Source organism: Rhinopithecus bieti, unplaced genomic scaffold (genome assembly GCF_001698545.2).
Source record: "Rhinopithecus bieti isolate Rb0 unplaced genomic scaffold, ASM169854v2 scaffold_2294, whole genome shotgun sequence".
NCBI classification, from domain to species: domain Eukaryota; kingdom Metazoa; phylum Chordata; class Mammalia; order Primates; family Cercopithecidae; genus Rhinopithecus; species Rhinopithecus bieti.
The window spans coordinates 1,142,915-1,169,338 of NW_016803705.1; the positions used below are offsets into that span (position 1 = coordinate 1,142,915).

Below are 26,424 nucleotides of genomic sequence, written 5' to 3' on the forward strand. Positions count from 1 at the left end.
CCCCCTTTTTTTTTTGAGATGGAGTCTCGCTTTGTCACCTAGGCTGGAGTGCAGTGGCGCGATCTCAGTTCACTGCAACCTCTGCCTTCCAGGTTTATACCATTCTCCTGCCTCAGCCTCCCGAGTAGCTGGGACGACAGGTGCCCACCACCGCGCCCAGCTAATTTTTTGTATTTTTAATAGAGACGGGGTTTCACTGTATTAGCCAGGATAGTCTTGACCTCCTGACTTCATGATCCACCTGCCTCAGCCTCCCAAAGTGCTGGGATTACAGGCGTGAGCCACCGCGTCTGGCCAAGAAACAACTTTTAAAATCTGATCTTCTTTCGTGTTTACAATAATGCTCTGGGAATGTGCTCCTCTGTAACTGAAACCTCCACATTTCCAGACTTCCTGTTTTCCTTCGTTTCCATGTCAGAAGGCTTGTCCTCAAACTCTCTTTTAATTATTATTCTTCCTCATTGAAAACACTTTCTGAAACACCTTTGTGGAAATATAAACACATCAAGACAAATGCCTGATTTTACCAGTCCCTGGCAACTACATTATGTGAAATATGGGATCATTTACAAATTTACTTGACATTAAATTTTGAGGTAGAACATCTTGAAATAAACTATTTTCTTAAAATGATTTAACTATATACCAGACTGTGGAACCAGCATTTCATGGTGACAGATATTTTTAAACAATTAACAAAGCATAAATAAATAAAAGAAATATCTATCTTTTTGGTGCTATTGTATGCCTGTGAGCTCCTTGGATTCTGGACTAGAAATTATCTTACTCACTTTTGATCTTAGCACCTAATATAGCACCTGACCCTAAAATGCATTCAATATTTGATGTATAAACACAAAGGGCTTTTCTTAGTTCACAATGCCTTGGTTCTCCTATGTCTTTGCCATTATCATAAAGTTGAACCCAGCTTATGTGCCTCCCCGGATTTACCTGGTAATAGTTTTACGTTGAATGCTACTATTACCATCTAGGAACTTTACACCGTAACAGCATCCTTACAGGTTGCAGAAGGGATGTTTCAATCTTCCTTGGAGTGTGGCTTGTTGAGCTCTGTGGCTGCCTTGGTGATAGGGGCCAAGATGTGATGGTCCCCTTGCTCCAGGTCTCTCATGCTGCTTTTGGGCACAACTTTAATAATGCCTGGTTAATGCCTTGAATCTCCAGCCTTTTTTTTCCCCCCTGGGGCTTCCCTTTTGTTACAGAGGTGGTAGACGCTCCTGGGAAACTGCAGGCTGCAGGTGGACAGTGGGGAGAGCTCCTGGCACCCATTCACTTGCTGGCTCAGCTCATGCATGTATAACGCCACTGCTGTTCAGGGATCTGGCTTCTCTGGCAGCTGCCTGGAGCGGCAGGTGGCATGACTGAAAAGTGCGGGGGAGTTTGCACCTCCTGCAGAAACCTTTGACTGATGGGAGCCAAAAGTTCCATTTTTCTCCCTTCTTTTCACACTGTTCCAAAACAGAGTGGTCTCTACTATGGAGACATCATGAGAGACTGAGCAGCCAGCTGAGTGGTGTATCGCCTTGATATTTTTCTGCCTCCTTCTGTGCGTGGCTCATGTCTCCCTTCTCCTCACTTTTGCTTCCCCGGGGTTGAAGGAATTGTTGAAGGAAATCCTACTCTCTAAGGAATTGTTACATGAGCCTTTGCATCAGGTCTGTTTTCTAGAGAACCTTTGAATGTCACTTTAGGCATATGGCCCTGTAAAGATTTCTGTGTGTGTATCTTTGTTGTATGTGCTCTTGTAGACCGTTTGTGTGTTCTTTTTTCTACTTTCCTTTTTTGCAAAATTCAACTCAAAATGAACTCTTGTTTTTCATACCCTTAAGGGTTTAAATAATAATAGCTAACTATGCACCAGGCACCTTTACAATCATTTTTACTTTACAACAACCCTCTATCTAGGTATTAGCATAAGGACCTGGTTTTACTGGAACAAAAATACAGGAGTTCTTCACCTTATGAAGGGTTTAGGCTTCAGATGGCTGTACTTATGGCCATTTTTAAAATACATTCAAACTTAAGGAGTTTAAATTTTCAGTCCCTGGATGGATTTTCCACAAAAGAAGAGGGAGGTAGGCAGCCCTTTGAAGCTTTTAAACAGGCCCACTTTTCTTCTCCTTGCTGATATTTGTTGCATTGCATCTTTTTCTAAAGTAGGTGTTTTGTATACTTTAAGATTGAAAGTAGGTAATTCCTTTTGAACGGACTGGCAGCTTCCTGCCTCACAACTCACAGACACTATATTTTTAAAATTAATTTTTAATTGACAAATACTAATTGTGTATATTTATGGGGTACAATGTTTTGAGCTATATGTACACTGTAGAACAATTCAACTGAGCTAACATATTATCTCACCGACTTAACCTTTTTTGTAGTGAGAATGTTAAAAATCTATCTTTTTAGCAATTTTGAAATAGATATTGTTTACTGTGGTTACTGTGAAGTACAATAGATCACTAAAACATAGTCCTCCAGTCTAACAGTAACCTTGTACCCTTTGGTCAGCATCTTCCCTTTCCCCAATCCCGCCCCCCGATTCCCACTTACCAGCCTCTGGTAATCATCTTTATACTCTGTTTCTATGAGATGAACTTTTTTTTTAAGATTCCACACATGTGGGGTCATACAGTATTTGTCGTTCTGTGCCTGGCTTATTTCACTTAGCACAATGTCCTCCAGTTCCATCTATGTTGCAGTGAATGAAGAATTTCCTTCTTTTTTAAGGCTCTATACTATTCCATTGTGTGTATATACCCTATTTTCCTTATCCATTCATCTGTTGATGGACATTTAGGTTGCTTCCATATCTTGGCTATTGTAAATAATGCTGAAATGAACATGGGAGTGCAGATATCTCATTGACATACTGATTTCAATTCCTTTGGATATATACTCAGAAGTGGGGTTGCTGGATCATATGATAATTCTATTCCCAGTTTTTTAGAAACCTCCATACCACTTTCCAAAATGGGTATCCTAATTTACATTTCCACTAACAGTATACCAGGGTTTCCTTTTCTCCACATCCTCATCAACACTTATTCATCTTTTTGATAACCATCATTTTCTCACCATTTTCAATTGTGATCATCTTTACTTTAGCTCCATCACAATTCTAGTCCTCTTTTTATGGAAAATGTCAACATTCCTACTGCTTTAGCACCTGTCAGTTATCATGTGATCAATAATATTCATGTAACACCTCAAATTAAGCAGTATAGAGCAAACATACCCTATTTAATAATATAAACGACTCACCCCACATGCCCTGACTGCACTGGGCTTTAGCGGGCAAAGTTGACTTGCTTCTGTTGAGTGACTTTTAAAAAACGATGTTAGCTAAGTTAAATCTAGAGTTTTTGACTTCCTACCCTGGATGCAAGACATTTACAAAGACTTCCTTCCTCTGCTCCCAGAGAAAGCAGCAATAAAATTTTCCACCTTCACTACACCACTTGAGGACTATCTCATGCTTTATTGGGTTTAGGGAGCAAGGGTCTTGCTAATAAGTTACTTCCACGGTGTCACTTCTATTCCTAGTGCTTTATCAAACAATTTGAGGACCCCATTTTTATGCTAGGGCTTCATTGATGGAATGGAGCCATCACATTGTCTATCACTTTAGAGGTGTTTCCAAAGTTCTCAGCACCTCGAGTCTCTTGTTAGCGCCCGTGGACAGTCAGCGGGAAAACTTGGTACCTAACAGGGTTTCCACCAAAGGCAGCTCTCCGAGGGGCTTCACCATCAAGAGCAATAGAAACAGACTGGACCGCCCTGCTGGGTCAGTCCCGACATTCCAGGGCCACGCGAGGAAGTCTAAGGCGGGAAAGAGACGATCAGTGGGAGGGCGAGGCGCCGGAATTCCCCACTTCTGTGCCTCCACCCCTACTCCCGCCCCACGCCCACCGCCCTCTCCACTGACAGTCCGCCGCGCCCGGCCACGCGGTGACGTCATCTCGCGGCGGCCGGGCGCCCCGCCCACATAGTGGGAGCCGGAAGCCGGGCATGCCGTGGCGCGCGGCGTCCCGGAACCCAGCAGCCTGAGAACTGGCGCACCTGGGGGAAGCCGGCGGGAGGCAGCGGGCATGCGCAGGGCTGCGGTGGCGCAGGCGCGCTGCCACGCCCGCCGGTCTGGAACCGGTTCTCCTAGTCAGAGCTGGCGGCGTGCTGTGGGCTGTGCGGGAACGAGGGGAGAAGAGGGAGATAGGAAGCCCGACTCTTGGGAAGGGCAGGCTTGCCTCTGGGATTGGGAGGAGGCAGTGCAGAGATCCTGCTGTGCGTCTGTGCAGGGCGCGTCCCAGTAGTTTGGGATTTGCAAGAAGATGCAATCAAACGACATTGGCATACAAAGGGCGATGCGTTTATCCTAAGCCAAGAACACGCTTAGAATGCACGCCCAGAGCCAGTTCTCCCCGAGGGGTGGCAACGCACCTGTGTGCCGGGCTCCGCGCAAGGGCTTTCCTTGTTCTTTTATTCTCCCGCCGCCGCTAACAACCTTGTGGGGCGGGCATGGTTGGATCCCCAATTTAAAAGTGGGGAAATGGAGGACAGATTAACCGGTCTGCATGTAACACAGCTGAAAAGTGGTGGAATTGCTGTTTTTTTCCAGGTTTGCCTGATTCTAGAGCTCAGTGCTGCCCTTCAGGTGTTTGAAGTCATAATTTGGTGAAAATGGGACTGAAGACGTTCTGTAAAAAAAAAAAAAAAAAAAAAGGGCATATCATGAGGTTTGGACATTGAGAGGTATAGGCTGGCTGTAGGAGTCGGGTAGGTGCCAAGGAAAAGGAACTAAGGGTAGATTTTGAATGGGATTTGGCGACAGGGAAGGAGAGGAAGCTTTCCGGTGGTGAGAACAAGGGAAAGGGAAGGAAAGGGAAAACAAAAACGTGGAGGTGGGAAAGGAAACATGGGGAGAAAGCGATTGCCTCATTTGGAGTCTTGTGTTTGTGTTTGGCTTGCAAATAGAAGCATCTATAATTCTAGGGTTGGGGTTTTCTTTCAAAGAAATGAATTTTCTCCTTTCCGTTCTTAGGGTTTATGCTATGATGCACGGTGACACCTACCTCTGTTTAGCAAGGTGCATTCCGGCTAGTCATTTAACAGCTGGAAACTTATATACCTGTGGCAAAGATGATCTGCGGTGGAGGGTTTATTCCTGGCCCCTGGCCTGCCTGACCTTGGTCTTTTTAGTGCTTGCCGGATCCTTAGTTCCTTTCCGGTTCCAGTAGTGAGAGGAATAATAAACACTTCTAACTCCAATACACTCTCAATGTCAACACCCTCACTATCTTTAAAAGAAGGAAAAAAATACGAAATCATCTTTGTTTAAAGAAGCCTGGCCCCTGTGATTTGTTAATTTGTTGTGTTTTTATACTGTTATTGCTATAACACAGTTTGCACTACACCATTTAGCAACTGATTACTACCTTGTATTAGCCTCTAATTGTTTAATGGGTGTAAATTTTATCTCCTTAAAAAGATTGTAAGATGCCTTAGTCATGGGACTGTGCTGTTTATCTCATAGCCCTGACTGCTGACTTAATTGCCTTTTTCAAGTGTCTCTCTTGCTGAACCCTCACCACTCAGTACCCTCCTTGGCATACTAGGTACTCAGTCAACATTTAATAAATGAAATGATGCCTCCTGGAGAGCAGGAACAAGCTTGTTATATTGTTCTGGTCCCCTAGCAGAATTATCTTCTCTGGTGGGCACTCAGCACTCTGGTGTGACTTCATTGCTGTGCCTTTCAGCAGGGGAAAGATAATCTCCCTGTTTTGCCCTATAAAGAACTGCCACCTGAACACTATGCCCACAAGAAGTCTGCTGAGAAATAATTGTTGATAGATTGACTTAGCCTCAGAGACATCCTGGATTCTTTTCTAAAGTGTGCATCTGCCCTTCTACAATAAACGATATTTGTGGTTATCTTGGCCAGGCTGCCTAAGAAATACTTTAGGAGAATGTAATTTGAGTATCTTCTTGGCTTGAGAAAGCAAACAAACCAATAAACAGAATCAAACCAACAGAACCCAATAGCAAAAGGATCTTCGTGTTTAATAACCCTATCTGCAAATTTTAAACAATTTTGTGTCCCGGGAGAGAGAATGCCTCCTTGTGTGTGAATTTCTAGGGCTTTTAATTTATAGTGATATTACATTCAACACTTTTTAAATTTGAAGGGAGGTGGCCTTAATATGCTGGCAACTGGTTTGGATGAGAAAGATTCCGGTTCTTTCTTTATCCAAACCAATTAGACCAGGTCTGAACAGGATTTACAACAGAGAGCAGACCTTGTGTGCCCAAGAACTTTGCTTTATTCCAGGTTGGCGAAAACAAGTCAAGTCTGCACCATTGTTCTGTCAGCCGGTTCAGGATACGGCACAGAGTCGATGGGATGGGATGGGATGGGGGTGGGAAGGTGATGAGTTCACGTAAATGTCTGTACCTAGGAGAGTCAGAAGCTAGAGTAAATTCTCTTAAATAGGCCCTCTCAGTGGCTGCTAAATCTGGCTCATTTCCCATGAATTAGCTGTGGGACAACTTAGTTCAAATTTCTGGGCCTTCGTCTCCTCATTCGTAAAATGGGGATAACGATAATTTTGGAGTTATAGCATGTAAATGTGCAAAGCGGTTAGAACAATGCCTGGTACACTCACACATAGTACGCGCTTTGTGAAATGTTTGGCAAGTAAATAAAGCGCTAACCTATGCTGACCGCGTCTAAACAGCCAGCCACTTGTAAGCCCCACCTATACTGAAATTGCGGGGACGCTACTGTTTTCCGACTGCGAGATTTTCCTAACCCATGCAATTACTTTTGCTGCCCTCCACGAGGCTGTAACTCGCCCTCAGGATGTGGGACGTCTGGACTCTTCTCTCCGCCCCCTTGTAGCCCCCCACTCCCCCTCGCGGTGGTGCCGTGAATGAGGGAGGGGTACACGTCCTCCTTCTTCCCCGCCCCCTATCTTCGCGGCTCGCTACAGCGTTAGTAACCGCCCCGCCGTACTACCGTTGGTCCGGGAACGCCTCCGGGGCGGGGCTGGGGTGCCGCGCACGCGCTGTACAGCAGCGCCGCGCCTGCGCCGTGGAGAGCCTGAGGGAGGCGGGGGATTGGTATGCGAGCGAATGTGCGAGGGGAGGGAGGCGTCCCGGCGGAGCGTGGTACTACGACCAGCGCCGGCCGGAGGGGGCGGGGGGATGCGCCGCGGCGGCGGCGGCGGCGGTGGCGGCGGCGGGCGGCGCGGGCGCTGGGGCTGGTGTTTGGCGGCGCCCAGAGCAGCGGATCAGGTCTTGCCGCAGCAGCCAGGCGCGGGTGTTGTGCACCGCCTGAAGACGCGTACCTTTCTACCCCCCACCTTTTTTTTTTTTTTTTTAATTAATAAGGAACAATGAACGAGCCGGATCAGAGCTCCGGAGGCCGCCGGTGCCCGACGGGAAGGCTGGTGCCGGGCAGGAGTCCGCCGACTGAGGCGGCGGGGGGCGAGGAGTCGCCGGCGGCGGTGGCGGCGCTTCAGGGAGCAGGCGAGCGGCAAGCGGCCGGGGCGCAGCTGCGCTTTCACCCGGCTCCTCCTCGGCGCCCTCATCCCGCCTCGACTCCCGGCCCAGCCTGGGGCTGGCTGCGGCTGCGGCGCTGGGCTGCGCTGCTGGTGCTCGGGCTGCTGGTAGCCGGAGCGGCGGACGGATGCGAGCTTGTACCCCGGCACCTCCGCGGGCGGCGGGCGACTGGCTCTGCCACAACTGCCGCCTCTTCTCCCGCCGCGGCGGCCGGCGATAGCCCAGCGCTCACGACAGGTGAGGGGCTAGGGGGCGGCGGGCGGGGCTCGGCCGGCCGCGGTGGGACCCCCCCATCCCGTGCAGAGGCCAGCATCTCCGCCGGACGTCCGCTATTCCACGGCCCCGGCCGGGCGTGATGCGGAGCCCTGACTGCTGTTCCGTCGCGGTTCCCTGCACTCCGGACATCTTCCCTTTTCACCCCAACACGCCACCCCAACACCCCACTCTCGCCGAGCCTCTCGACGGCACTGGTTCCCCTCCCTTCAGTCGGGCTCTCAGATCTTCCAAGCTGAGCAATGCGGTGGTTTCTGTTTCGTGCTGCAGAAGAGCCAGCAGGGTCTGCAGGGGACTGGGCTGATTTTTTTTTTTTTTTTTTTTTGAAGCTGCTGGAAAAAAGTCAGCAGCAGCATTGCGGTATTGAGTCTACCCCTGCTGCTGCTTTTGCAAAGGCAGCTGGCAGCGAGTCTCACCGGTTCAAAGCCCCGTTGAACACAACGTCCCAGGGGAGGCTGCTAAAGAGGATTCTTTGAGAGCCATAATACCTGGTGATATTAGTGGTTCCGTGTTTGTATGCAGAAATGCCTAAGTTTACTGTGCATTTTTTTGCGGGGTGGCAAGAGGCCGTTTTAAGTGATGGAAGGTGTTTGCTGGTGGGAGCATCACTGGGTGACAAAGGGTGCAGAAACCGCAGCAGGTAACCAGAAATTATACTTAAAATTTGCAAAGTGCAGCATACTCGGGGCTTGCAGCTAGCAACACAGTTCTGATAGACTGCACCAGCACCTTTTTTTTTTTTTTTTTTTGTAGAACGTTCTCGTAATTGAGAACTTGGAAACGTGCTTTGTAAGGTTAAGTGCAGAATTGTATCCTTTTTAAAGCCTTCCGGTGTTATGTACAACTGATGGGTTGTGGTTTAAGTAAAAGTTATGATATAAGGACCCTGAAATGATTTCTTTGGGAAAAGTAATGGAGCTAAAATAATGATTTTTTTTTGTATTTCACTTAGTTTTAAAGTAGATCTGTAGATTTCCTACGGTAATTTTAAGACTAAAAAGTTTAAAGAGGCACAAGATGACCCATGATTAATTTAACCAAAGTGATAGTCCAGCGGGCGTCTGGAAGTTACGAACAGCTTCTCTGACAAGTGCTCAGAAACCGTCTTCTTTAAAGCCAAGCAGTTTCTCTGGGTTCTATGATAGGATATTTGCTATTCTAGAGAGAAGAAGGATGTTGGTAAACGTTAAAGACTTTAGAGGATGTAGGGGATAGAACATAATGATCAGCATGTTTTTTACCCTGAAGCATATCAAGCCCTATTAAATGGAACTTGATACATCAAACCTACCAATTGGGTAACTGGGATAAAGTGATTATAAAATAATCAGCATTAGGAGCATAATACAGTTTGAGTGAGAAGATAGGCCAGACAACTTTATGCTTTATGCTTGAATAGTATTTATTCTCCAAATAAAAATGTGATAAGTAACATTATAGTGAAGAATAGTGATTATTAGGAAAGTTGATAAGACTATAATTTGGAGATTTAATGCCTCATGCAGGAAGGGAAGGAGCAGAAATATTTAGGTTTGTAGAAGGTATAAGCGTGGTTCTGGGTTTCTCTAGTAGAAAAATTTGGTTAATACATAATTGGCTAATGCTCTGTCAAAAACTAATTGCTAAAAGGCAAGCAATTCAGAACATTTAGTATTTACTGACTGCTAATATTTTATACTGTGTAGATCACATTAAGAAAATTGCTCAGATGGAATTTTATTTTAATAAGCTATTTACAATCCTTTTTAAGACTTAAATTTGTCTGTACTTATTTAAAGCATTGGGGGAAAAAGGTGATTCTTACTGGAAAAAAATCCAATGTATCACACAAAATGAGTTGTGCCATAGGGCTTTAAAATAAGTTTGCTAGAAGAATACCCTGGAATTATTTCTAATGTTCTTTTCTTTCATCAGAATATTGATTTTTAACAAGTTAAACATTTCCACTTAAATTTTAAATCATAAAACTACACAATATACAAATTAAATTGTTATTTTAATAAGTTTATGTAAATACAGTCAATAGCACTCATATCTTGGTAAAGGTAAATTGAAAATCTGTGATGAAGTTAGAGAATATTGAAAATTTGTTTGAACTATATGGCCTCTATAGGGCAGTTTCCCATTCTTAAGATTGTATGAATAGTGCTTTCTTTTATGGTTCTATTTGTAAATGTTATGCAAAGCCTAGAACCTAATTTATTAGCATTAGTGTACACTTCAGGAAGTAAAACCATAGACTGAATTTACAAAATACTGTGGTGTGGTGTCATATTCTAGGCAGCGTTAATGGATAGAGATGGAGTAGAGCATCAGTAATAAGAGAACTAAACTTCACATGAATTTGGAAAATTGAAAATTTTTGAAAGCCTTCTGAGAGAAGAATTGGTGTCTTTGGCTTCTGATTAAAGTTGTGATTTAGCAGTGAGTATTCTTAATCGCTCTGCAAAATGACAACCAAAATCACTTTTCTGTTTTCTCTTGAGACTGGTGTTTTAATACTTACCTTTAGAAGCTCCATAAGAGTTTGCCTTTTACTAATAAAATCTATGAAACTTTCTTTTTCACTGCAGTTTGCCTCTCAAGTGTTTTATTTTGGGGATTTAGTGTACTCTAAGAATACATTGCCTTTAATTTATCCTGTGTTTATTTGCTCAAATAAACTATTATTGCTCAAAACTGTACAAATCATCCAAATAAACAGACACATTGTCATAATGAACACAGGTTTATATTTTCTTTTCCTTTTTAAATATTACCTTTTCAGAATTCAGTGTACAAATGTTTTTGATGAGACAGAACCAATCTTCATAACATTGTATAGTAAGGGTTTTAAATGACATATACAGCACTTACGTATTTAGAGCACTTACTTTGAAAGTGATTGAAATTTAAAGCAAGTTAGGGATAGGTGAGAGCTTGGTGATTGTGTTCTAAAGCAGTACTTTAATAACTCAAAACAATACCTTTTTTTTTTTAAATTTTTTGCCTAACAGATTTAGAGTTGATGAATTGATCCTGGTGGGGAGTGACCAATCTCATCCAGATAGGGTCCCTGAGAAATAGCTTATGAAAGCGAAACAGCAACAACAAAATGCCGAATAATTGAAATATTACATTATTTCTTATGGAATTAATTGTTTCAGAATTTTCAAAAACAAATTTTAACTGAACATATTTGCCTCTATCCTTTTAAAGAATGAATTAAAGTAACATTCTTTAGTGCCTATATGAAGGTTTTATCTTAATTGTAGTACCATTTCACTGATTTGGCATGTTATTCGAAATATACATATATAAAAACATGTCTCTTAGAAGTATTAAAATCTCAATTAAAGTTTAATACATTCTTAGTTCAACATATAATACCATTTAGAATGGCCACTTTACCCAGTGCTGTTAAACACCTCTGCGTTGTGGAGCTTTCATTAATTTAGATGGAAATATCTCAAATTAGCATGATTGTCATTGGGAAAATGTTAAACGGAACTTTTAATGACATCAGTTGTATTCCTTATTTTTTTAAATTAGTAGTTTGTTTGCCTGTGGGATATATGTGTTGCTTTCAGTAATATTTTATGAATAATTTACACATGTTAGTGTTTCCATTGTGACCATAGACTCAAAGTAGATTCAGATGGCGTGAGAAACCTTTGTTCCTCTGTGACATTGCTCTTTCAGAACTTCTAAAGCCATCGTTTGCTGTATCCTCTTTCTCTTTCCCTAAAGTATCATTACCAGTGCTTTTCTTCATCAGTCTTTAGTCATTGCTGTAGTTGTATTATTGTTGCTAACTACAGGATTAAAAAATCTGTTCATATCCATTTGATCTAGTCAATTCTGAACATTTAAGAATTGGTAGTAATCTAATTGGTCTGGAAACATTGCATCCCTTGGTACTCTTAAGAATACCATGGCAGGGCCGGGCGTGGTGGCTCAAGCCTGTAATCCCAGCACTTTGGGAGGCCGAGACGGGCGGATCACGAGGTCAGGAGATCGAGACCATCCTGGCTAACACGGTGAAACCCCGTCTCTACTAAAAAATACAAAAAACTAGCCGGGCGAGGTGGTGGGCGCCTGTAGTCCCAGCTATCCGGGAGGCTGAGGCAGGAGAATGGCGCATACCCGGGAGGCGGAGCTTGCAGTGAGCTGAGATCCAGCCACTGCACTCCAGCCTGGGTGACAGAGCGAGACTCCGTCTCAAAAAAAAAAAAAAAGAATACCATGGCAGAACTGGCCTCTGTTGGGAGTCTCATAGCACAGGAAGAATTCAGAGGGCCAGTTGGAAAAGTGGATCCAAGATTTAGCTTCCTTTTATTCTAAAGGAGGACACAGGATGATTTAGCTTGGCAAAGGCTTGCTTTGTGGCTGGATACATGCTAGTATTTTCAGATTAATTTAGGCTCTTTTTGCATAATGATATCAAGGATTTTTGATAGTGCCCTAATCATTGATGATAATTGCGGTGTGAACACTTTCACAATGATTGTCGGAGATCTGCATTTATGTAATATAGTTAATGTATATATTGGCTAAGCTAATAGTAAAACTAACTGCTAATAATATGGATAGTAAGCCATTTTTTGACATTTACTAGACTTTGGACCTTACCTTGTTAAGATCTACCTAGGAATTTACTTCTGAATTGATGAGGTTTTATTAACTAAATAATTATTAAGTACAAGCAGAATAACACGAAAGAGAAAGTGGGAAAGAATTAAACAAAAGAGTAAGATGTAGGTCTGACTGTTTTGGACTCAGACTAGGTAATAATAGGCACATTGATTAAACTATTCCTATGTGTTAGTATTGTGCTAAGTGCTTTTTATATTATACATCACTGTTTTTGATTCTGAGACTAATCCTGTTAGATAGCTACTTTTTTTTTCCTTCCAACTTTTCTTTTGGATTCATTTTTGATTCCAACTTTTATTTTAGATTCATGTTGCAGGTTCGTTGCCTGGGTTTTTTGCATGATATTGAGATTTTAGTTACCAGTGATCTCGTCAGCCAGGTACTGAGCATGGTACTCAGTAGTTTTTCAACCCTTAACCCCTCCTCCTTACCTCCCCTACAAGTAGTCCTCAGTTTCTATTGTTGCTGTCTTTATCTTCGTATAGTAGATTAGGAAACATACTGGATGATCTTAAGTAACTTGCCCAAGCTCACAAGAAGATAGGACTTCTTACGGAGATGAGTGAAAAGGCTTTCTGGGAGGAGGCATATCCAAGAATAGTGGGTAAATAGTTTTCTTTAGAGTTAAGTATAAGGTATATGTAGAGTAGTGGGGAATGCAAGAAGAAAGAAGGTTGGGGCCACCTTATCAAGAGCTTTGCAATTCCCTAGTGTATTCAGCATGTATCAAAATGTCAGCACATCTAAAACTGGGGTACTCGTCTGTATACTAGGAAGAATGGGACACCCAGAACAAATACACATTTTCTGGGCATATGCATTTTATTAGATTATTTGAGAGATATACAACTAAAGATTTCTAATTATGCACGTTAGGGAAAATGTACATATGTTTTAATTTTTGAGGTAAAGGCATTTTGAACTTTCAGAATGTTTTGTTGATAAACTCTTGAAGTTACAAATCTATATCCTGTCATTAGGAGGTGAGAGGCATTGTGGTTTTTGAAGATGGGGGGGGGGTGACATGTCCTTTGTGTTTGAGACAGCCAATTCTGGGTGGATGGCAATGAGGAGATAACAGAGATAAGGATGCCAGTTAGGAAACTATTTAGAAGAAGAGAGCTTGAGAATTCTAATTATGTAGTGGCTATGAAAATGTTTAGATGAAATTTTGTAAAATCGACTGTATTCTTAGCTTAGAAAGGAATCTGGCTATTTATATGAAGTGTAAGAAATAAAAATTATCTTTAGCATTAAACATACAGAGTTTATAGAATGATTTAAATCAGTATAAGCCCTTGATAAATCCAAGAAGAAACACACTGTGATAATCTTCTTTATTTCAAATGTGCCCATTTCTTAATATAAAGATTAGTTTTTTAAAAAAATGTAATTGGGCGTATGTGATGATTTACAAAGTTGTTGACAGAAAAACAGTTGCAAATGTCTTTGCCAGTAAAAAACTTTTGATATCCGAAGATAATATATTTGCCATAAAATGCTTATATAAAGCTTTTAGAATTCCATGTGTAAAAAGGATAAGTGTTTCCAGATTGAACTAATGTTAGAAGTCAAGAGTCGAAGTCAACCCAGACCCCTCAGCTGTGAATAACAATATTTCAGACTAGTGGCATATTACTTATTTCAATATTAACTTCTAAATTTCATTCCTGTGTGAATTTCAAGCTTAATCTACAGATGATGATTTCTGTTGCCAAATCTAAATGGTTTGTTCTTTTCTTTATCCATCTAGATCTTTATATTAGTATACGTTGGATATTCAGTCTTTCTTGACACTTTCTAATTCTACCTTCTGTAACTATTTTCCTTGACTAGTTTCATTGTTGCTGATTTTAAGGGTGGTTCCCTCTTAAGTCTCTGTTCTCAGCCTCCTGTTCCCCTAGTCTAGCTGAACATTTCCTCCTCGGAGAACTTCATTACTAGGAAAGGTCTAAATTGGGGGTAGGGAACCCCAAGCCAATGATTGATTTGAATTTTGGCTTTATTTCCTTTGGCCCTTGGTGTGATACAGCACAAGCATCATGGCTGCAGTCCCGAGACTAATTTCCTTTCTACTGGGCCTTGTCAGCCATATCCTTTAAAGTGAAACAATTTCAGGATTAAGGCTAGGAGCAGTTGCAGAATGTTTAATAATGTCTATTCAGTGTTTTCATAAGATAGTGGTAACTCCCTTCCAGTACACACAGGCTGATTGGAGCCACAGAGCCTGGCAGGCGCAGTTTACTTGGACTAACATTCATCTCAGAGCCCAAGTACCTGTATCTGTCCGCGTGTTTCTTTTATGTGTGCTTATGGATCTTGGCCACTGTGTAACTTTTTTTCCTCTAGTCATTTTCACTTTCTCTGCCTGTCTTTGATCTTCCTAAACTTGACATTATATGGAACTGAAACACCTCAAAAACTTTCATTGAATTAAGTGCTGGGATTTTAATTAAAAAAAATGCTTGAAGTGAGTATCTCATTTATGTGATTACAGAATACTAAACAGCCTTATCATAAACAGCCTCATCAAAACCCCCTAGGGTAGTCAAAGTGATTTGTAGTTTCTTAAAATATTCTCAATAAGTAAAAGTCTTTTAAACCCTTGTTTGAAGTTTTTGTCTCCTACTCAGCACACTTCAAGTTGCACAGGCCCGTGTTTTCTATTACTGTCTTTTTTTTTCTTTTTTAAAAAATCTGATGTTGGATAACTAGATAATCTTAATCCCCCTTCTTTATTCCTATTGTCCAGCAATAAATCTCTAACCTTTTCATTCATGACGTGTATGTAATTTTTGCTCTGTTTCCCCAATGCCTTGAACCATTGTTATGTTTAGCTCTTATTTCTGCTTTGCTACACATATTCAGACTCTATTAATCCTCGCCATTTCTTTCTTCTGGGTACCACATTAAGAAAGAAAAGCTAAACTGCAATTGTAGGTACCCCTGCCTATTTTTGAATTGAATTTGCATACTCTCTGATGTTTATTCCGTGTTTGTTTGGGGTCGTACGCTATGGCTCTTGCCTGTAATCCCAGCACTTTTCGAGGCCAAGACGGGCAGATCACTTGAGCCCAGGAGTTCGAGACCAGTTTGGGCAACATGATGAAACCCCATCTCCTCAAAAAATACAAAAAAATTAGCTGGGCGTGGTGATGTGCCCCTGTATTCCTGGCTACTCAGGAGGCTGAAATGGGAGAATCAGGTACCTGAGCCTGGGGGAAGTCGAGTCTGCAATGAGCCTTGAGCAGGCCACTGCACTCCGGCCTGGGCGGCGGAGTGAGACCCTCTCTCAAAAAAAAAAGAAGGAAAAAAAAGTTTGTTTGGTTCTAGGTCTGTTGTATGGGTCCTAAATAGAACTATTGAAGGTTAAAGTGAGAAAGTTAGCCGTTGGTGAATATGTCTGTGTGTGCATAGAGTTTTAAACAATATTTAGTGATGGTTTTGTGCCAGCTATGGTTTGAGTACCTGGAAATATAAAGATGCTGAAATTGACCATTTAAAAACATTTATTATTTATGTATTTTTAGAGATGTAGTCTCACTTGGTTGCCCAGGCTGGAGTGCAGTGACATGATCATAGCTCACTGCAGCCTCAAACTCCTAGACTCAATCAGTCTTCCCACCTCAGCCTCCCAGGCTGTGAAGCACCAGAGGTGGCTAATTAAAAAAAAAAAAATTTAAATGTAAACCTGAAAATTGCCTGAGAGTGGATTGCATAATCTAAAAATAGGAAAATGTGTATAAATATTTTGTTTCTTAAAAGACCACTACTGTGGTAGCTTATCTAGCATCCTTGCTACATTTACTGAAAATACCTGTTAGAGATATCTGCACTGCTATGTTCTTTTCAGCAGTTTTCACAATAGCCAAGATATGGAAACAACCTAAGTGTTCATCAGTGAATGCATAAGGAAAATGTGACACATATGCACATGCACGGTGAAATATTATTCAGCATTAGAAACGAAGAAAATCCTGCCATTTGCAGCAACACGGATGAATGTGGAGGACGTTATGCTTAGTGAAATAACGCAGAGCATAGAAAGACAAATACTTACCAGGGGCTAGGGAAAGGAGTAATGGAGAGATGTTGAAACTTCAAGTACAAAGATTCAGTTATGCAACATAAATAAGTTCGGAGATGCAATGTACAACAATATGACTATAGTTAATAGTATCGTATACTGTACTTGAAATTTGTGAAGAGGGTAGACCTTAAGAGTTCTTAACATACCAAAAAAAAAAAAAAAGGGTAAGACTGTGATGTGCTGGATTATGTGAATTAGCTTCATTGTGGTGAATATTTCATAATGTATGCATATATCAAATCAAATTGTATATCTTAAATATATCTACTTTTTGTCATTATGCCTCACTGAAGTTATAACAAAATATAAGAATATTTATTGGAAGTATTAAAAAATAAGTCCCCCTTCCCCCTTCTTTGGAACAAAGTATAATTATAAATATAGTTTAAAAAATTTTAACTGATACATAATAGATGTACGTGTTTTCAGGTATCATTCCTTTTTCACTCTTTAGTATACTTTATTAAAAAACAAGCAGGCAAACCCAAAATTTCAGTGCGTCCTCTGTGCCAGATACCAGTTGGGTGTTTGGAATTTCAAGATCAGTAAGATATTCACCCTACCTTGTAGTCTGCTAGAAGGCATATCCACTTAAAGGGTGATGATACATTGTGGTAAGGGTAAAAGGGCCTAAGGCTGTGTGCTGTATTTTACTGAATTACAAAGATGGAGTTACTAATTTTGATGTGGAGATGCAGGTTGTTAGTGAATCCCTTTTTTTTTTTTTTTTTTTTTTTTTTTTAAATATCCAGAGTAGAAGTGTCTGCTGAGAATGTATGAGTTTGTCAGATGGAGAAAGGCATGGTGGAAAACCAGAGGTGTGAAGTGAGGAAGCTGGGTGGGGAGTGACGATTATTATAGGCATTGACATTTGAGAATGCTAAATATGATTGTGAATTACCAAATACCCAGGATGACAGAGTCAATGCTGGGCCCTTTTGCAGTGCAGCATCATCCATATTTGCATGTGGGATTTAAATTTTTGCCAGGCATTTTGTATGTTTCATCCAATTGAATCCTTAGAGAATCCCTGTGAGGTTATCTCCATGAGTTAGTACATCTAACAGAAATTTAGGATTGCTCTCAAATAGTTTGTACTTTAAAAATCACCCAGTGCCAAGGATCTTCATGTTAAGCATAAGGTATATATGGAGTTGAATCAGGAAATGAGGCTGGAGAAGGAGCAGATACAAACGTTGTGATTAATTTACATTCTGGATCTTTATTGTCCAATGGCCTTAGGAGTTCTTCCTTCATTTATTTTTGGTAAATAACAAAATTTTGCTATTAAATATTCGGAAATCTTGGAATACGACTCCTATAAAATATATCTGAGGCCCAGTAATTTGTCCTTTTTAAAATTAAACTTTGACTCGGTTTGTACAGTTTGACTCGGCTTTTCGATAAATGCGTAATTGCTGTTTGTGCTTTGTTTTCATAAATGTAAGGATGATGGAATGTAATTTTTAAGAAGCATAGCATCTTATATCTTGAACTTTTATCTGGCCCATCAGTTTGTTTTCACCTTTTTTTTTCTTTTTTTGGTAGAGACAGAGTCTGGGTATGTTGCCCAGGGCTGATCTCAAATTCCTGGGCTTAGGCAATCCTCCCACCTCGCCCTGCAAAGTGCTTAGATTATAAGTATGAGCCACCATGCCTGGCCTGTTTCCACTTTTGTATAGTGTGATGAAGGGCATAGCCTCTAGACTAGAGCAGGATTTTCTGAGTTTGAATCCCAGTCTGACAGTGGTTTTGTAATTTTGGGTAGATGATTTAGTCTGTTAGCGCCTAAATTTCCTTATCTGTAAAATGGGCTGCAAAGAATAAATGAATAACTCTATATATACTTAGAATAGAGCCTGGCAAGGGTAAGTATTCAGGTATTATTGACTTACATTATTCTTTTTATCTGTAGATACAGAGGTAGGATAGTTGTAGAAATATGCTTTGATTTATTGAGTGTTATTAAGATATTTTATGTTGCATTTTAAAAAGTACGAAGACATAGTTTGAAGCAGTTAGTTGATCTAAATAACTGGACCACGAATGGTCCGAGATTAGTTAAAACTCTGTAGAGATATAAAGCTAAGTATAGACAGTGACATTGAGAAACCCCATGATACTAAAAAAAAAAAAATTAATTGTATCATAAGCCTAAGTCATTCTGTACCTTTATTATTTTATATCATTTAAAGATTTAAAGCATTTTGCAGTTGAAATGTTAGACTTTAAAATCTTTAATTTATGAGTTTAAAGGTTTATTATAAAAAATTTAGAACATACTGAAAAGTAAATATAGAAAATACATCTACTTCAACAGCTAAAAATAACAAAGATGGGCCGGGCGCGGTGGCTCATGCCTGTAATCTCAGCACTTTGGGAGGCCGAGGCGAGCGGATCACGAGGTCAGGAGATCGAGACCATCCTGGCTAACACGGTGAAACCCCATCTCTACTAAAATACAAAAAATTAGCCAGGCATGGTGGCGGGTGTCTGTAGTCCCAGCTACTTGGGAGGCTGAGGCAGGAGAATGGTGTGAACCCAGAAGGTGGAGTTTGCAGTGAGCCAAGATCACACCATTGCACTCCAGCCTGGGTGACAGAGTGAGACTCCGTCTCAAAAATCAAAAACAAAAAACAAAGATAACATCAAAATTTTGTTTTTTATAATCTTTTATAGATATATATGCATATTGACATATTTAATAATAGGCTCATAGAGTGATTTTTAAAAAATGTGAAATTACTTAGTAAATATTTGAATGCCAAGTATATTACAGGCATATGATAAGTATTGGGGATACAAAGATGAATGAGTTTGAAGTTTTTGTTCCCATGGAGCTTGCATTTCAGTTGGGAAGATAGAAAATACAAATGCTATTTTGAGTTGTGAGAAATGCTATTAAGGAACAAAAGAGACATAAAATAGAAAATAATGTGGGGGCAGTTTTTAATATAGGTAGGCTAGAGAAGGCTTCTGAGAAGGTCACATTTAAGGTGGCATCTTGGAAGACAATAAAGAGCCAAGTCTGAAGAACTGGGGAATAGCATTCCACACGGACAGAGACTTTGAGGCAAGACAGAATTGGAATTATTTGAAGAAGTGAAAGAGTATTAATTTTGACCTAGCATCTTGAGGGAGGGGGAATGTTGGATGAGATCTGGCTATAGAAAAGCGAAGGACTGGATGGTACAGAGCCGCATAGACCTTATTACATTATGTTTGGGTTTAATTCAGAGGATAACAGGCCGGGTGTAGTGGCTTACACCTGTAATCCCAACACTTTGGTAGGCCGAGGCAGGCAGATCACCTGAAGTCAGGAGTTCAGCCCAGCCTGGCCAACATGGTGAAACCCCATCTCTACAAAAATACAACAATTAGCCAGGCATGATGCTGGGTGCCTGTAATCCCAGCTACTCAGGAGGCTGAGGCAGGAAACTTGCTTGAACCCTGAGCTGAGATCATGCCATTGCACTCCACTTCAGCCTGGGTGACAGAGTGAGACTCCGTCTGAAAAAAAAAAAAATGTTTTTTCCATTCTTGTTGCTGCCGTGTTAGTTCTGAACTAAATCATTTTGGCTAGATGTGGCCAGAGCAGGGGGCTCTGGGCCCCTTGTTAGGTCCTTGTTAGCAGTGGCCCAGGGTTACTAATGACTCCTTTGTCCAGGAAGCTCATGGGGAAGTACAGACATCCTTGGATATGAAGTTTTGGTGATCAGACAGGGCTTGTTTCCTGTAGGGCACTTCTTCTGTCATCAGTGAGAGAGATGCTCATGTCACCACTCTCTTCTGCCATAATGGCTTCTTCCAGCTCTTGGGACAGCTTCTGGAGATGCTGTTCTGCCTCCACAGGCTCTAGGTCACTGTCAGACTCGCTGGGAGAGCAGAGGGGCTCTGTCAAGGAGTAAGGGCTCTGGAAGGCAGACTCCCGCCTCAGCCGCCGTAGTGGGTGGGTATGTGAACCCATCCGGGCAGAGAGGCAGTGATGCTCCTTCTCCCAGGGGTCTGCGGCTGAGTGGGCAGGGGCGCCTCCAGACAGCTGGGTGCTCTTCTGGCTCAGGCTGTGAGTTGGGGATCCACTGCTCTTCTCTGCCCCTCTCTTCCTCCTCCTGGCCTTCACCTGAGTCTCCACTAGCCACTTGGTGTCAGGACTCTTGGATTCTCTGGTACTTGGCATCCAAGGCACTCTTAGCTGAGCGAGCTGTAGCCTGGAGGCTCTGCTGCCCTGGCTCTGGGGTTTCCAGGTGTTTCCAGGAGGGGTCTCCCCAGAGGTTGAGGTTGACGACTGTCAGGGGCAGCCTCCTTTGTAACTGTCTGCACAGGGAACCCAGGGCTGTGGCAGAGGTCTCCTGGATGGCTGGCCACAGGCTGCAGCTCCTTGCTGTCCTCAAGCTGCTCCTGGTGCTGGAGAGATCTCCAGTGCACAGAGGCCCCTACAGCCTGCCACCGAGAAGCCATCTGCCTGCCCAAGAGTCTTGTGTAACCATTAGGCCCCAGCACCCACAACGTCCACCTGACACCAAGTACTGTTAAGTACTTTTAGGAAGAACTGTGGCATATCTTTATTGGTGACTAGTAACTTCTAGTGGACAAATGTTATAGGATCAGTTTTCAGTTCTTCATTTACATAAACTGAGCAGTTATTAATATATTACTCATTTGGCTTAAGTTATGAACTCTCCTCTTTTAATGGATAATTTCGTATCTTTTCAAGTTTAGGGAAATAAAAGAATGGATTATTTAAAATGTTACAATTTTATTTGATTTATAGTCTCACAGATTTTAAGAACATTAAAAAGTGCTGGTTAATATGAAATTGGAAGTAGTAAAATCGATAAGTATTATGCATAGACTGTGAGGTTATATTGTGGCACTTAGTTGTGGAGGATATTTATTCAATAAATGTTTGAATGTCTACTATGTGCTAGACAGCAGACACTTTTTAGATGCCGGAGAAGTAGGAGAAAACTAAACTAATGAAGTTGCTGCTGTCATAATTTTACTTTTAATGCTGTGGTCATTTGTTGGGCAATTGTAGTTTTGCTACGTGCAGTATGTGGTCTTAGAATAAAATTAGCAGCTTCTTCTTATTATGATTGCTACGCATTCCAGTACTCACTAGTTTGCAGATTCCTCTAATTGAAACTGAATGGCACATTGGTTTTATTTATTAATCTTTTAACTCATAATATCAGTTATACAAATCACAATGATAAATCTCTTTGAGTTTTATACAAAGCATATCCATATTCTTAACTTACAATCAAGTTTAACTTAGTGTAATAGACCTAGAATTAGAACTCAGATCTGTTAACTCCTAGTTTTGTGTTATTTTTGCCATGTGCTATATAGTATTTTTTATGAGATTTGTTTAAAAATCTTATAGAAATATGCACATATGCTGGTCCTCTGTATGTAACTAAACTTATATATGAATAACCTATGATGAGTTGTTTAAACGTGTTTATAACATTATCTGGTAACTTTTGTAGTGTACTAAAAATTTAGTTTTACATTTTGAAGTCTTTAAGTTTGTTTTCAGTCAGGTGGCTGGTAGTCATGATAGATTCATCATAAGCCCTAAATACGTTAACAATTAGGATTATTTTTTCCTTCATGTTCTAGATTAGTAAAGGAGTAAGAAGCTGGTATGAGTCTCAGGCCTCTAATTTATAATGTAACAACATGAGAACAGACTCTGTAGGAATGAAAAGATAATAAGTCTTTGTATTTAGTCAGTCTTCAAGATTTCTAGATAAATGGGAGCTGTTTTTAGTTAAATACAAATTCCCAAGCAAGACATGATATGTTTATAGACAATTCCTTTCTAATTATTATGGGGATGTTCTTGAAAATCTTATACTAGGAAAATTTCAAATTGAAAAACAGACCTTTGGGAAAAATAGGCTTCAGACAGTCTGTAGCCCCCCAACAGCCCTTATTAATATTTATATTTGCTAAAAGAAAGTACCATAGTAATCATTTGCATGTTCTGAATTAGTAATTCAGAAAAGTTAGTTTCCATTTATCATCCTTTTATTATTAGGAAGAGTTCAGTATTTCCTTCTGTAGCTTATGAGATGTTTGAAAACCCATGTTCGCTTGTAGTAGATAGTATGTACACAAAGGAGCATATTAGCGGCTCAGTGTCCAATCCATTGAGAAGCTAGATGTCTTGTTTTTGTTACTTGAAATTGTTGATTCACATGTCTTAGGAGTCCACACGGTCTCAGAAATGTTGATTGATTTGGATGAATCAAATGGAAAAGGTTTGGGGTAAACTTATTTAAGAAGTCTTTAATTTCTCCACTACTATGAATGAAACCACTTCAGTAACAGGGTATTGGTAAAATTAGAATTCTTCCTCTAGAGGCTTTATGTTAAGACATGAGGATGTTGGACAGTCTCTCCTGCCTCTGTTCCCACCACCTAGGTAGGTCTTTGGATTGTAACACTTTCCCACTTTTGAGTCACAGGGATACACTTTTAAGGCCAAGTGGACTTTACCTAGGTTTCCTTTAACTCAGGGTTGCATTTTAAAAGTATTAAAACTGGCTCTGCCTTGTGTTACTCTTATCAATCTCTAGATCCCTTCTTTTCCAGTTACTCTAACGTAAACATTCTCACAGTAGTGGAAATGAGAAACCATAGATAAATTTGTGGGTTATTAGAGTTTTCATAAAGTGGAATTATCATCTAGAGGACTTACTAAATTTATATATAATAATTGTTTTTTTAACTCATAACCAAATGCCTTTATTTAATGTACTTGCTGAAAATTGACAGTTTTTTGGCCAAAGTACTGTAGTCAGTGTCTTCATTGGTTTAGTGGCTTTTGGCAGAAAACTATAGTATATGTTTAATTATTGGATTATACTTTACAGTTTAGGTTTTTTCTGTCTCTTACTGTCTTTTTTTTCGTTTTAGACCATTTGAGTTTTTTTTTGTTTTTCATGTGGAGATGGTAAATAGAATGTCATCTTTTATCGGTGATAGAAATTTTTACAATATCTATTACATATGTACTTTCCAATAGTTAGTTATTCCAAGCTATATTGTTTTGTATTAACCTTTTGCTTTGACTTGCCTGATTTAAGGTAACTATAACTTAACCAATTTTAAGAGGGCTTTCTGACCTCTTTGGATCTTGGTTGTCTTTTGTTAATTTTGGAAAATCCTGGCCATTATCTTTTCAGATAATTCTTTTTTCCTTTGCTTTCTGTAGTCTCCCTTGGGACAACAATTAAGTATATGTTAGACTATTTGATAATGGTGTTTCCTTACAGTTTCTTTATTTAAAAAAACACCTCTCCCCTTTTTTTTCTGTTTCAGTTTGGATGACTCCTGTTGACCTAAGTTCATGAATAATCCTGTCAAAGGGATTCTCCATCTTTGATAAATTCTTATTTTTAGTTTTAGCATTCCTATTTGACTCTCTTATAGTTTCCGTATCCCTACTAAAATTTCATATCTGTTCTTATGTTGTCCAGATCCTTTAACATATTAATCTTTTCCTTTACCTCTTTTAACATATTTATGAATCATAGTTATTTTAGCATCTCTGATTAGTTCCAACATCTAGGTAATCTCTGTTTGGTTCCATTGTTTGCTTTATCTCTTAACGATGGGTTGTTTTTTTTTTTTTCTTCTTTAAATGTATCTCATAATTTTTGAATGATAGATGAACCTGTGTCTGGAAATGGGTACACCTCCTCTGTCACCTGTTAGTACGGTAGGTTGAGTTAGTTTTGTCATTACTTGGTCTGGATATGGCTCTGTTGTTACTATCATCACCTTCAGTGCACCACAGACCTAAATTTCTCTCACGTCGGGTTGCTGTTATTTGTGCTTTGGATGGACTGAGTGGTGTTCCTGCTTGCTGTGGTTTGAACATTTGTCCTCTCCAAAACTCCTGTTGAAATTTAATTGCCCTTGTAACAGTACTGAGAAATGGGACCTTTAAGAGGTGCTTTGACCATGAGGGCTCTGCCCTCATAGGTAGGATTAATGTTGTAAAATATAGGGCAAGTGTGGCTCCCTTTTGTCTCTTTCTCTTTGCCTTTCTGCCGTGTAGTGACTCAGCAAGAAGGCTGTAGCTAGATGCTGGTGTCTTCATCTTGGACTTCTCAGTCTCCAGAACAGTGAGGAAATATAAATGGATTGCTGTTCTTTATAAATTACACTGTCTCAGATATTCTGTTATGGCTGCACAAAGGGACTAAGACACTGCTCTGTTGGCAGCTGTCAGCAACATCCTGTTCTATAGTGGATTCTTTTTTGTATGTGCTAGGTTTGTAATGGGGGTGGAGAAGTTCTTGGTTTTCCTGGTCTACTCTCAGTCTTAGGTAGGGCTTGTGAGCCTGAGTCTTGAGAGTAGAACCTTTTCGGTCTTCTCCTCTCCCCCAATCTTTCCCCTCCCATGGCAGCCAAATTGTGTCTCATGACTGAGGTAGTACTTGGGATGGAGAGTTTTCTGTCCTTCCTCTAGCAGTAGTGTACTTCTGCTTAGTTTTAGTATCGGATCATGGGTCAGGAGGGTCTCTGTGTCCTTGAAGTGTAGTAGGGTTTTACTTCTGTCTCTCCCTTAGGGGCAATGGATCTTTGCCTGGACCTTGTGGGTGGGAGAGGTAATTACCTGCTTCTCCTAGTCTGTAATTGTCTCTCAGACTCTGACTAATCCTGATTTTTGGTATATCTCTTTTTCCTTTCCTTCCAGGTTTCAGGTTCTGTTCTCTTATTTAGTCACTCACTTGTATTCCCCATCTGTATTAGTTCATTTTCACACTGCTATAAAGATAGTCCCTGAGACTGGGTAATTTATACACAAAAGGGGTTTAATTTACTTGCACTTCCACCTGGCTTGGGAGGCCTCAGGAAACTTACAATCATGGCAGAAGGCGAAGGGGAAGCAAGGCATATCTTACATGGCGACAGGAGAGAGAGAGAGAGAGCAAGGAAGTGCGGCACTTAAAACCATCGGCTCTCATGAGAACTCCCTCACTATCATGAGAACAGCATGGGGGAAACTGCCCCTGTAGGCCAATCACCTCCCATCAGGATCCTCCCTCCACACATGGAGATTGCAATTGGAGATCAGATTTGGGTGGGGACACAGAGCCAAACCATATCACTATCTGACTTTTGACTGTATTTTAATATTTTCTTGCTGCTTTGTCTCCCCTGTCATGTGCTCTTTTTGTATTGCATTCATCTTGACTCATCAGCCTGTGAGTAGGCCAGTAAACTTTTCAATTACTTTTGTGACTCAGAAACTTACCTATTATTCTAGTTAATCTACTTGACTGTGTATTTACTTAACTATGTAATCTACATGACAGTGTAGATCTTGCATTTTTGTATAATTTGTACCAAAAATCTCTAATGAGGATTTCATGGTTTCGCTTAGTTGATTTCACAGTCTAACGGTTGTGAAACTCTTAATCTTTTTTTTACCTGCCTGTGGTGAAGAGTGCATAGTTTTGTGGAAGGATTATGGAATTGAGTCAGGTGACCTGGGATATTATACCATTTCTTTTATCTGCTTTTCTATTCATCTACAAAACATTTATTGAATACCTTTTTTTTTTTTTTATTCTGGGTGGTGAGATGTTATGACTATGACTTCTGATAGCTTTAATTTATCGAGTACAGTCACTGTGTTAAGTGCTTTTCATAGGTTCACATTTAATTCTCCCAACAACTCTATGAGAGAAATAGGTATTATTTGTAGTAATTATTTGGGGAAACTGAAGGACTATATAAGTATCATGTCCATTACCTCATAGATAGTAAAGAGAAGCAAGCCTTCCACAAACATTAGTAATGTTTCATCTCATGGATGCTTC

The 26,424-nt window shown here is 40.6% G+C and overlaps 1 protein-coding gene, 1 long non-coding RNA gene and 1 pseudogene across 6 annotated transcripts in view; 1 reads left to right on the top strand and 2 right to left on the bottom strand.

Moving 5' to 3' along the window:
* Nucleotides 1-3,493: 3,493 nt before the first annotated feature.
* LOC108515238 (uncharacterized) lies at nt 3,494-7,082 on the bottom strand. Of its 5 annotated transcripts, XR_001881477.1 has the most exons (6): nt 6,843-6,981; nt 6,318-6,472; nt 5,091-5,315; nt 4,459-4,715; nt 4,084-4,201; nt 3,494-3,843 (listed from the first exon to the last, which is right to left on the bottom strand). It is a non-coding gene; the product is annotated as an uncharacterized LOC108515238 (long non-coding RNA). The 5 variants fall into 5 exon arrangements; XR_001881480.1 differs by lacking the exon at nt 6,843-6,981 and adding an exon at nt 7,037-7,082 and having other exon boundaries at nt 4,084-4,715; XR_001881478.1 differs by having other exon boundaries at nt 4,084-4,715; nt 5,091-5,311.
* A 44-nt stretch (nt 7,083-7,126) lies between these two features.
* STIM2 (stromal interaction molecule 2) overlaps nt 7,127-26,424 on the top strand; it is a 166,746-nt gene continuing 147,448 nt past the window's right edge. The window contains 1 exon segment of the mRNA XM_017851957.1: nt 7,127-7,818. Within this exon segment, the coding sequence (XP_017707446.1) occupies nt 7,416-7,818 (403 nt within the window). The 5' untranslated portion in view covers nt 7,127-7,415.
* LOC108515143 (protein FAM64A pseudogene) lies at nt 20,295-21,037 on the bottom strand (annotated as a pseudogene).